Source organism: Drosophila virilis, chromosome X (assembly GCF_030788295.1).
Source record: "Drosophila virilis strain 15010-1051.87 chromosome X, Dvir_AGI_RSII-ME, whole genome shotgun sequence".
Lineage (NCBI taxonomy): Eukaryota > Metazoa > Arthropoda > Insecta > Diptera > Drosophilidae > Drosophila > Drosophila virilis.
Genome location: NC_091543.1, coordinates 20,824,748 through 20,837,122, shown reverse-complemented (window position 1 = coordinate 20,837,122; position 12,375 = coordinate 20,824,748). Strand labels below are relative to the sequence as shown.

At 42.8% G+C, this 12,375-nt stretch overlaps 1 protein-coding gene across 2 annotated transcripts; it reads right to left on the bottom strand.

Annotated features, from left to right (window-relative positions):
• Window positions 1-251: 251 nt before the first annotated feature.
• out (outsiders) lies at window positions 252-11,660 on the bottom strand. 2 transcript variants are annotated; one of them, XM_002055566.4, is made up of 5 exons: window positions 11,246-11,660; window positions 3,350-3,538; window positions 3,158-3,284; window positions 1,573-3,093; window positions 252-1,503 (listed from the first exon to the last, which is right to left on the bottom strand). In XM_002055566.4, the coding sequence occupies exons 2-5, from the start codon at window positions 3,512-3,514 to the stop codon at window positions 1,364-1,366; spliced, it is 1,953 nt and encodes a 650-aa protein (XP_002055602.1). In that variant the 5' UTR covers window positions 3,515-3,538; window positions 11,246-11,660; the 3' UTR covers window positions 252-1,363. The 2 variants fall into 2 exon arrangements, with proteins under 2 accessions (XP_002055602.1, XP_015026351.1); XM_015170865.3 differs by having other exon boundaries at window positions 11,602-11,659.
• Between the last annotated feature and the right edge of the window lie 715 nt (window positions 11,661-12,375).

Below are 12,375 nucleotides of genomic sequence, written 5' to 3'. Positions count from 1 at the left end.
TTGAGAGCCCCACAAGCGTCTATGCAGTTCTCCGCAACAGTGCTGTTAGGGCTCTGTTAATTAACAGCAGCACTCGCTGCTCCTGTTAAGGTTCACCTGTTAGAAGGTGTTCGTTGCGAGGCATGCTCGTAAACTATTCGACAATTTGTAAGTTTGAAACTTACGATCTAGCTGATTATGATTATGAACTGTACATTACAAATACTTATATTTGTAACCATTCCCATCCAATTCCTTACATTTGAAAGAGCTCCTTCTAGGGTAAGGTTAAACTTGTTTATTATATTTCAAATTATGATAATATACCAATACTAAATTATAACTGGATCTGGCAATTTTTATTATATGTCTTTGCTATTTTTGTCAAATTTATAATACGATTTTTGTAATGCCAGTGATCCTTAACAGTCTAAAAACATATATTTCCATAATCTGACCTAATTTACCTTAAAGATCAATAAATCACAAAAGAAATTATGATGCTACCCCTTTAAATTTTTGAATGCCAATTGATAATCACACGAAAACAATCGAAAATTGTTGATTTCTGAATCGGGTTCCAACTTATAGTACTTATAATTGTATTGCCTCTGAATAATTTAGTTGTGAATGCCTGCTATTCAGAAATAATTAACCAGGCAACAAGCAAATAAGCACACAAGCTACAAGTTATATATTCTCAATATAGGGCGTTTGAGAGTTTTCTGTCCTTTCTAAAATCGTTATTGGGATATCATTTATAGTCACTATTGTTTGCTTATTAAGTGCCTGCTAAGCGATATTTGTGCAATTTGTGAGTTCCATTAAGATATATTTCTACATTTCTATTTGAAAAAAAAAAAATGTTTATCATATGTTGTGCTAGATATTATATCTTCTATCCACTTGCCTGCTTCTTGTGCTGGACTTAACAAATATCATTGTATACATAAATATGCTAACTATGTTTATTCTCATTAAAAATAATATTAAATCAAATAAAATTTGGTTGAATCGCTCGTTGGACATTAAATAAATGTTAATTCAGTTCAGTTCACAATCACCGAATGTGACCAAGTGAAATACTCAATGTTCCAAAAAGTACAGTACCGTGGTAAAAAAAAAAAACATTATTGGAAAAATAAAACAGCGCTAAAACCTAAAAGTACTTATGGCAAAAAAAGTAATCATGCTTGATCGTTGATTCTTAAATTAAGCGCTTACGGGAAAAGTTTAAGGTAGTTCAAATTGCTTAAGGTAATACTTTGCACAAGGTATTGCAAATCGATGCTATTTGACGTAGGTCTCTGCTCATCCAATTTTACAGTGGTGGCCCGCATAAGTAGCTCAGTTCCCTTATTTGTCAGGATGCTTGTGCCGCTCGCTATTGTTCCGGTGGACTGTACGGCTTGCCGAGAGCACGTCGAATCGCTGACTCTGAGATCCACATGAGCAGTGCCAGTGCCGTGAGCATGTTGATGGTGTGGATGGTGGCGCTGTAGCCGTAGGCCTCCGTGACGATGCCTGCACGACGATGTTTGGGGATGCAAGATTAGCGGAATGCGGAGAGAGTGTGCTGCAAGTAATACTCACCTAGCAGGGGTCCCATGGCGAAGGAGAAGATGGTATTGAAGATCAGCTGCAGGCCAGAGGCGGCGGGCAGACGACGCAGCGGCACATAGCTGGGTATGATCAGGGGCGAGAATATGGTGCGAAAGCCCTTGCCAAAGCCAATTAGTAGAAAGACGGCCACAACCACATCGTAGGAGGAGGTCATAGTGACAATGACTCGACCCACTGCAATGCAGACAATGCCAAACGCGAAGAGCACCCGATTGTCCAGCTTGACCTTCTCGAGGCAGAGCGGCGCCAAGAAGCGGACCGAGATGTCCATGCAGGCCAGCAGCGACATTACCATGGAGCTCTGCTTATCAGTGTACCCATAGCTGTTCAGGATGAAGGGCGTCAGCACCGAGAAGTTCATCTCGCCAAACATCATGATGCTCATGCCGATGACCAGATTCACGAACGTAAAGTTGCGCAGCAGGTCCAGATCGAAGAATTTGCTAACCTTTTGCCGGAAAGTCATCTTGCGCTTGGCCTCCTCCTCGGCAGCCTCGGCGGCCTGCAGGGCCTGCAGCGTCTGGAGACGCAGTGCCTCGGCAGACTTTTGAAGCAGCGCCTTGTCCTCGGCGCAAGTGCAGCGCAGCAGCTCCTCCCCGCCTGGCCTAGAGTAGACGCTCGTCTTGCTCGCATAGCGTTCCAGATCCTCACGTTCGCGATTAAAGTAGTTCGGCTTGTAGAGACCCGCGCCCGATTCCTGCTGCTGATCCAACTCGCTGCCTTCCTCCAGCTTGTCTAGATTCTCGCGGCTGCCTTTGGCTGCCGCAGCTGCTGTGACCGTAACGGAGGCCTGGCGCAACAGCACCTGCCGGCGCTCGGAGGCGAGCGACAGCCTGGAGCCAAACCAGCCATCGTTCGCCCGGGCCAGCATGGGTGTGCCCGGGTCAGTGATCTCATAGCCGGGATGCTCGGGATCGTCGTCATTGAAGAGGTACTGCGAGGAGAAGATGCCGCGCTTGGTGCGCTTCTGGTACTGGCAGTACTTGCACTCGTAGTCGCACCACTGATCGCTGCTCGGCACCAGCAGGTTGCCATTGGCCTCGGTCAGCTCGGGTTGCTCCTTTTCATCTACGGCATCGGCGTCTGGCTTCTCCGGCTTGCGCACATGTCTCATCACCGGCTGCAGTGTGAGGGCGCAGAGCACCGCATTCATTGCGATGCCGGAATAGATCAAAATGGTGCCCTGGGCGCCATAGTACTCCAGCAGAAAGGTGGACACATAGGGAAAGATGATGGGTCCCAGGCCGGTTATGGTCCAGGAGAAGCCAGTGGCGCGTCGCCGACTCTGCTTGAAGTATGTGTTCACGGCCAGCGAAACGGCTGCCATGGCCAGGCCCAGACCCACACCATAAATCAACGAGAGGCACACAATATACTGCCAGACGGTGGTGCAGAAGGCCGATCCGAAGATGCCCAGAAAGCCCAGAGCTGAGCCCGCCAAGGCCACTTGCCGAAAGGTGAAACGCCTGAACATGGCCCCATTAAAGATGCCTGCCAAATAGAATAGAAGTAGAATTGAGAACAAGACGCGACACTAATAGCTACCCCCACTTACCCACTATCGAGGACAGGGTCATTACCACGTTCACAATGATCGTCGTTTCCTTCGCATCGAATCCCAGCGTCGCCATGCGCCCCCTGTAGATCAGGCCGTACTGCTGCAGCGCCGGAAACATAAAGAACTGTGGATTGCTAAAGGATTATCGGGTGCTCAACACGAGGGATGTGCATCAATGCGGGCACTCACATTGTTCAGGCCCGCTGCCAGGCAGATGACCCAACCCCAGCCGCCATCGGGCGCCACAAAATCGGGACCCAAATCGCTCTTGTCGCGGCGCTTCGGCTTCTTTGGCTTTGTCGTCTCATTGTAGACACTCGCGTAATTCTTCTGCGTCAGCGTGGATTTGTCCATGATCCCGGTTGAAGATGTTGTTGCCTGCAAATAGATGGGCACAAAATTCCTTACGTTCAGTTTTTAATAGCTTATGATATTGGTGATATGGCCAAGGAAACTCTTCTGACTGAAGAGGGTCCATAAAAGCAAAAGAAAACAATCATAGAAAATATAATAATATTGTATATAGAGATATATATATATATATATGGATTGATTAGTTTTTGACAGAGCATTTCATTAGGATTCTGGTATATCTATTATACTTATAAGCATGGCATAATCTAACCGAAATGTTTTAGCTATGGCCTTTGTCCTAGACCTCGTTCTGAACTATAAGATATTTGATTTATTAAGGATACAAGATATTCCCCAAATAATGCTTGACGGACAATATTTAAACCAAACTTCATGAAGATATACAAAATTTAATCAGCATACCTTTCGGGTGGGTTTGCTTGAAGAATATGGAGAAATATTGGCAACAAGGCTCGTTCTCTTTGTCACTTTTGTCTCTTTTACCAATTCGATACATAATAATGCACATTTTAGGCGTATCCGAGTGTGCTATTATTAGTCGAATCTTCGACCCGATAAGATAACCGCAAGATAACACAAACTGTGCTGGCCGACATTGACCTAGTCCTTGGAAACCAGAATGGAAAGAGGAAAACCCATGATTCCGATAGCAGATTCTGGTTATGTGGTAGTTGATGATCTGTAGAACCCGATGCTAATTGTTGGCAGAAAATCAAACATACTCGAAAGGTGATTCAAAATGAGCCATGCCATAGCAAAGTTAGCTCTGATTTCTATTGCATGGAAGACTACGTACATTTTTCCTGGAGTCGGGCAATTAGCTATTCAAATAGCATATGTCGCTATTTTCCAGGGCGGATAATTGCGAGCTATCGAGTATCGACTATTAGAGTGCGACTCCTTCTAGCGCGGCGCACCTCATCGCAATTATTATTATTATTATTGCCTAATGCTAGATAATGCTCTAATTGCTAATTGGCATTGCCGCCGCGATGATGTCGGCAGACCGGGGCCCAACGGGCCGGCCTATACACACGTTCTTTTGGGGGCGGGCCCATCTTTGATGTGTTTTCTATATACTATTGTTGATTTTGTCATATGGGCGCGACGTGACTAAAAACGCGGCGATCTTTCTAGCGATTTTATATGCAAAACACGACAGTTGCTTTGGCCGGGCCAGAAGAAGTACCAATCGCAGTCCCTCTTCCTCCTCCTCCTTGAATTGAACGAGCCAAAACTAAGCTCAGGAAATCACTTAGCGGGTGTGCCCAGTTCAGCGAGATCAATGCAATGCCTCTAGGAGCTGACTTAATGGCCGACGATCCAGCCAGATGGGAGGCAAGCCCAGTCGTAAACCGAACCAGTATCACAGGCACAGGCACAAGGCACTGGCACTGGCAACTGGGGGGTAGGTGGCAGGTGGCAGATGGCAGGGGCACAGGCAGACTGTCGCCGGCATTGGGTCCTTCATGAAAACAGAAAACTATAAAAACAAAATCAAGATAGAACGTCTTTCTTCCGCATGTCGATGTCTAAATACCCTACTGAAAGCTTCCCATCGATTGTGCCCGTCAAAGCCATACTAAGTATATATAGCATATATTAGTTCGATTTGATGTGATTTTGTAAATATAACTACAGCTCAAAATATCTGGGAACACAAAAAAATTGTTCATAAGAAAATCTAACTTTCAATCGATTATTCCTATGACAGCTATATGATATACTGTTTCGATTTTAACCCTAATGCAATGTCTATGCTATGTCCCCTGTCAATATCGGCTCGTCTGCTCATGCTGATCGGGAATATATGTATATACCGTGCTACTTTAGGGTGTCAGCCATGCGTTGCATAGTTGTTGACAACACTAAAATACCCACTGCAGCAGGGTGTAAAAATAGTTCGGTTGTAAAAATAATGAAGAGTCTGAAATGTGAATGTGGATAGGGAACTGGCTGGTCGGGAATATGCAGTTTCTTTGGCACTTTATGTCGCCCTCATTGCATGGAATCTATTTATGCAGCGATAATTCGGAGACGAGCAACTGGTGCAGCTGGTGGATGCTGGCACTCGGCACTCGGCAGTTGATACTTGGCAGTTGGCAGTTGGCAGTTGGATGTCTTTATTGCAGTTGCAGATAGTGAGTCGTGGCATCCGTCTTGTTTGCCATTGAACTCCATCGAAGCGTGCCATAAATTGACGCCCGCTGTCAGAGATCTGCGACACAGACAGTGTCAGAGTCGGAGTCGGAGTCGGAGTCGGTGTCAGTGTCAGAGGCGGAGTGAATGAAAGCGCCTGTTTAAGAAGAGGGCGGCTGGGGGCGCGGCCAGACAGGCAGACAGCCAGACAGGCGGACAGGCGGACAGACAGCGATCAAAACCATGACCAAGATCAAGTCCAGGCAAGGGGAACAGCACTTAACGGCCTCACACGCAACGCCATCGATCAGTGGCTGGCACAAACTTTCGCTTGGCCCATCCAGCGAGCCAAAATACTCGGACTAGACCAGACCAGACCAGGCCAGGCCAGGCCAGGCCAGAGAGCGAGCACACTTAACAAGCGTCATCAATGTGGTTACCGGTTTGCAACTTGCTGTGATTTGTCGTCGCGATCGTAGCGATGGTTCCATGCTTTCGGCTTTGCGCAAGTCATGCAGCGTGGACAATAATAAGTACATGCTATTAATATGACAAACGCAAAGGCGTCGTCATCGGCACAAGTTATGCCTCTCATTCGCCATACATCGGATCGTGATTGTCTCGCACACACACGCGCGTCACTGCGATGATTGAGCGTAATTTTGATGTACTACTCTGAGGGGGATTTCGGGGAGAGCGACGGCTAACGAACGCCGAATGCCGAACACAGGGCGTGGCAGTCATTCAGTTCATTCATGAACTTCACAAGTTATGCAAACTGTGGCAACATAATCGAACGGGTACTCAATTGGAACAAGCTCTGACTAGTCTTTGTCTTTGTCTTTGTGATTCCCCATGCGATTATAATGAATGAAACACATTAAAGCGTATCAATTGCTAAACAAAAGCCTTTATATTAATATATTAATTGATTTCACAATACTATTAACATCTAATTTATATTAACACGCTATTTGTAGAGCTACCTCAGTAGCTAACTAGTGTTTGGGGAAGCTTCAGTATATTTTATGGGTTCGTCTTAGAAGGAATGTGCACTTGTGATTTTTGTTATTTCTGAGATCTGTCGATTGATTGATGAGCTACGGAGCTGGTATTTTTGAATAAGCTAGGCTATAAGTGCGCATTGGCTGCTTGTGCGTCGAACTAGCAATGGGAAAGCGGCGGTTCAAATTCTACAGGAACTCACTCTATTCGTATTTGTTCTTTCAGTAACATAACTATATTTCAATATAAAGATGAGTCGGCATTGAATAAGTTGTGCAGCTAATAGCTGCAATTAATCAAGTTTCCAAATTAAAATCAAAATGTTTCTGCATGTCATTCCATTTACAGTAATCCCCCACACATTGAATATCTTAGTACACAAATATAAAGTTCGGGCTCTCCAATATTGGAAAATAACTATGAAATAAACCCATGTGTTATAACATGTTCGATAAGTAGCACAAAAATGTGAAGAGAAATAAAATCAAAACACGAAGCACACAAGATACCGCCGCATACTACCGAATGCCCAAAGAAGCTTATCGTGCTCTCTGTCCAGCAGGTAATTGGTCTGTCCAGTTGACTCATTCCTAGATAAAACATAGACATAGACATAGATATTGACATCGACATCAATATTGGCATCGCGGATGGCGGCGCTATTGATTAGCTCTTTGTAACAAGCCCTCTCTCTCTCTCTCTCTCACTCACGTTCACCCTCTCTCACTCTCTCACACTTTGACCCTTTCGCGCCGCATTGTGGTGCTGTTATCAGTAACAGGCGCGGAGCCAGAAGACAAACAACAAAACACTTGTTCCTCAAGTTCACATATTTGTATACTTAAGCGAACACAGTACAGGTCGAACGCGACAACAAGGTGTAGCACAGGTGTAGCTAATGATGTATAGGAACGCATCTTGAAGATATATTGATATCGTATCTGTGTGTGCGAGTGTGTGCATGTGTGCGAGTGTGCGTGAGTGTGTGTATCGTGTGTCTGGCGCTTAAAGCGGAAGTTGAGGCTTCGTGTTTCGTGTTCCCTTTTTCGCTAGCCAATTGGCAGCTTGTTCGCAATTTAATTGAGATTAATCGAACGACGCAATTTTTCAATTATACTCGCATACGTTCCAATCATATGCGTGCACTGAAAGAAAACATGGGTGGAAATATAAGATATCTAGCTTGGGCACAAAACGATCTTATGATTGAAATCTTAAAGAAAACGTGATCGAACATCGAGTCTAATTTTTTTGAATCAGTTTATTCAATTTGCTTCAATAAATTCGTATCTAGAACGATTTTCGCTCAGTGTGCGAGCCAAGTCAATGGGCGGGACGATTCCGCTCATCGTTGAGCTTCGTTCACATTGAATGCAACAAAATTAAATTGTGTCAATGAGTGTTGATTAAAGCCCATCGATATGCGTTCGAGTACAAACACAGTTACGGATCGTTATTGATTGCACTCTAATGGGTTTTCGGCGGAGCCATTCACAGCTACAGACGTGGGAATTACCCAACAAACACATACATCTAATATATAGATACCTACTCAGCGGTTCAAAGAGAACGAAATGAGTGCAATCAATAGATCAGTCGAGGTGCCAACAAATTGCGTAAGAAACAAAAACAAAAGCAAATCAACTATTTACCAAATGAACAAATAGAACGACAGAACACTTAACATATCGAATGCTCATCTAACAGTAAAGTGTTAAACAAATGCAACAGTAGTAGCCCTTTTACAATATAATATTCATCGAAAAATAAATGATTTGAATTGTAATTTGTATACAAAAGCAGCTTGTGCAATTGCTATACTCTAACTGCGATCGCTTGAGATCACTTTAACAGAATGTTAAGCGAGTGTTCTCCAACTAATCTATATTTTTGGGAATTTCTTCAAGTTTTTAGCCTCATGACATCTTAAATATTACAATCGCATGCATTGGTTGTCTTAAGTCTTTCTTTGTTCCTGTAGAATTCTTATTTCGGTTCAAGCTCGGAGCTCGCATCTTATTTTTTATTATGATTCACAACCTCATTATTTACATATATCAATCCGAATCATATATATGCAAAAAAATGATTTAGTTCAAATGTAGCATACTATCTTCGTATGATGATTAATACTAAGTAGAATAGTTTCAAAAAAGTGATCAAAAATGAAATGAGGAAAGCATAGACCCAAACCACGTAGAAAAATCTGGTTCACGCAGCGAACCACAAGACAGTGCGCTAGTTCGAACCGTGAGCCGAACCACCGTTTATAATCTATCCTCATGTCAAATAAGCTGCAATTAATAAATAATTTCGTTTGACAGCGTTTTTCGGTGTCTATTCTTGAGATGTGCCATTTCACAGCGGCGCCCGCATGTCTGGCTGTTGGGGCTTGTGGATTATGGATTAGGTATAGGTATGCCACCCACCAGTTAAGATGTCACCGAAGCGCATTCAACATTTCGTGCCATTGATTACGGCAGACGTGTTGTTGTTATTGTTGTTGTTGGTATTTGAAGCTATATTTAGATTTAGCTGCGTTTCGATTATTGTTATTGCCTTGCGTGCAATCGGTTTGTGCAGTTGCAGTAGCAGTTGCAGTTGCTGTTGCAGTTGAGTACAGCCGCGCACAAAGGTTGCCACAGGCAGCACGGCTCGGCCTGGGCTGGCCTGGGCTGGCCTGGTGGCCGCAGAATAATCCCAATACCCGGCGCATTCTCACATGTGTCGCGCCCCCTTGCCCCGTTCCGTAACGACCTGGAGTTGGGAATTAGGTTTTGGTTTTCGGTTGTCTCGTTTTTTATTTTTCGTTTTTTTTTTTTTTTTTTTTTGGTTTTTTTGGAAGAGCGAAACCTACTTGGGCCCAATGCAAGTGGCGTGTCGCTTGTTTATGCATTTAATGCGCATTTCAAGTCATTTGCCTGGGCAGAGTTTTGAATTTGGTTTTCGTTTTGCGGCCAAGAACCAACAAATAAACTCACGTACTTCAATTTGACTCTACTAAAGTGTGTGCCTTAAGTGTTTCTGTGAAGGGAATGCGTCTGAAATTCAATCCGAACTGCAGCCAAAGCCACTTGAGGAGCTAGCCCAAACGTAGCCCCACTGCCCGATGCTAATTCCACTTGGATGTGCGCTGTCAAACATGACGAGCGAACCCCAACTGACAGATAGACCGGAGAAGTTTCAGCAATCCAACAATAATCTATCCAATCTATTTGACTGTGACGATCTAAATTTATCGCGTTTGCCCCGATTTAAGCCAAGGACTTATCGATTGGAATTCCAGTTCGAGCGATAACTGGGGCCACACTCATGATATTCCATTCGCACCGTTCGAAATTTATGTACTGTGTGTATATCGGGGTTTGGCTGATAATCTGCATTCACATCCGCCTGCCAGCGAAATAAATTAGTATAAACACTGAGGGAAATTCATATCAATTATATTACAAGTAGTAGAGTTCGCATACTCTACTAAACTTTGGTCAGTGTCAGCCAAGTTAAGTTCTTTTACGATAAATACCTCAGCTATCTTTAAGCTGTTTATCAATAGATCTGTTGACAAAGTTCTGAGGCAAATATACTTAAACTATAGATGTGTGTATATTGATGGCATAGAAAATAATACTAAGCATATTCATGACCTTAGGGAATCCGGATTTTAAGCCGCTTTTGAAATAGTTTAACGATGACATTCCATTTGAGTAGATAGCCGAAACTTATATAACCTCTTCAGCATCTGGATTTACAGTGAAAGCTAACTAGTGTCTTAAGATTGAAGATATATAAGATAAAGATGTAAGATTCACAGATATCTTCAGACGAAAGGATCTGAATAAATTCTTTTCCCAACCTATACACCCACCACCCACTTTATAGCCATACAAGAGGCCCAAGGCGAGGCTGATCGTGTGGCCCGAAAAACCCTAACCCAATCTGAAGTAATGACATATAATAATCTATGTTTTATGGCATAATTTGGCTGAGACAAATAACAGTTGTGCGCTGGAGGTTATGACGATTTGCGCAAGGACCATTAAAACGACTGGCTGATAAAAAATTAATTCAATTACAGTCTATAATTGCAGGCTACAATACTAAGTGGAATGAATATGTGCCAGTTAAATAATTTGACTACTTGAGTAATACGAATTGTATGCTTCCCAGTCTTCTATTTCCTCTACTGCTAATCGTTGGCTTGTAACCTGAGACAACTGGTTACCAGAATGACTTGCAACATGCAGCAAATTATTCGTCTCGCTAATCGCTTCGACTATTTGGGAAAAAAAAACCTTCTACAGGGTGTTTCATATGGTCCCAAGGCAAAAATATTTTAAAAATGCAAAAAACAAAAGCGAAAAAAAAAACAACGAGAAAAAGCCCTGGTAATTCGATTTGACACTCAGTTTTTGTGCTGCTTTTGACAAACTCAACTTGGTCAGGGCTCGGGAACCCCCGTTGCGGCTGCCAGCTAAAGGGCGCATGCCCCATACAGACTAACTGTATTTTTTTGTTTGCTTCTTACTCTATGTTAACACTTGTTGCAGGTGCTGTTAGTTAACTTACGCGTCAGTAAGTTCGTTTTTATGCGAACTTTTGCTTTTGCTTCTATTCGAATCGTATGCTATAAATTTAGCGCAAGTTTTTCACTTGTATTTGTGTTTGTTTTATATAAATAAAATCGTGGACTGATAAACACATCTACACACACATATGTGCACAGCAAAAAAAAAATTGGCTAATTGTTGTTATTGAAATTCACGGTTCGAGTTTTACACAGAACAACGCACAAACACAATTAGAGTTCCGATAGTTACAACAACAAAAAAAGCAAATGTAAATGTATATGTTATTGTTAATGTTAACGTTAACGTTAACGAAAGTGTTAATGTTAATACAAATGTAATTGAATGTAAACACACACGCTGCTTTGGGTCTGTCGGCCGTGTCGCCGTTGTTAACTGCTACACGTCCAGCACTCGACTTGCCTGACAGCAGATACTGCTGCCTGCTTTATAGCTATATACCCTACATTTCGATGAGCTGCTATTAAGTGGGTATGCTCCGTTTTGGTAAAGCACATGTCAGTGTGTGGGAGACACCGATAAAAATACTGCAGATATTATGGAAATGAAGCCTCAAAAGATAGATCAATTGATTTTAGCTACTTGTATTATATTAAAAATAAATTATTCCATGATATACATACGAATGGTATATAAAAGAATTAGAAAAACTGGGCTGAATCTAATGATATTTTATGTATATATATTTAAGTTAACTTTTTGTTTAGAAAATGTTATTCATCCAATATATGTGGTATCAAAATTTCTAAGTCAAACAAACTATGTATTTTCATAATTTGTTTTATAAAGTAAGTTCGCTTATTCATATTATTAATAAATATTTTTTGTAAATATGAGCATATGTATATTAGTTACAGGGTAGTAATAGTTCGAGTTTTACATGCGCACTGGCTATCGCTAGGCGCACACACGCACAAACACACACACACACACACTGAATTCAGCAGAGCAGAGCAGAGAGAGCAGAGCAATTGGCGCGACGGCTAAGCGTTAACTGTTAACCAAATGCGTGGGCTGGCGACAAACAAACCGGGCTTAGCATACAGTAAAGACTATGCACTTGACCACTTTCCCCCCCTCACACCATGCCCCACCTCCATTCTCTTATGC

What these genes read in the sequence shown, in the direction of transcription:
- out (XM_002055566.4), bottom strand. Translation starts at nt 3,514, where the DNA reads ATGGACAAATCCACGCTGACGCAGAAGAATTACGCGAGTGTCTACAAT. An exon ending in TGGCAGCGGGCCTGAACAAT is followed by an intron (nt 3,285 to 3,349) that starts GTGAGTGCCCGC and finishes AGCAATCCACAG; the next exon opens with TTCTTTATGTTTCCGGCGCT. An exon ending in GACCCTGTCCTCGATAGTGG is followed by an intron (nt 3,094 to 3,157) that starts GTAAGTGGGGGT and finishes TCTATTTGGCAG; the next exon opens with GCATCTTTAATGGGGCCATG.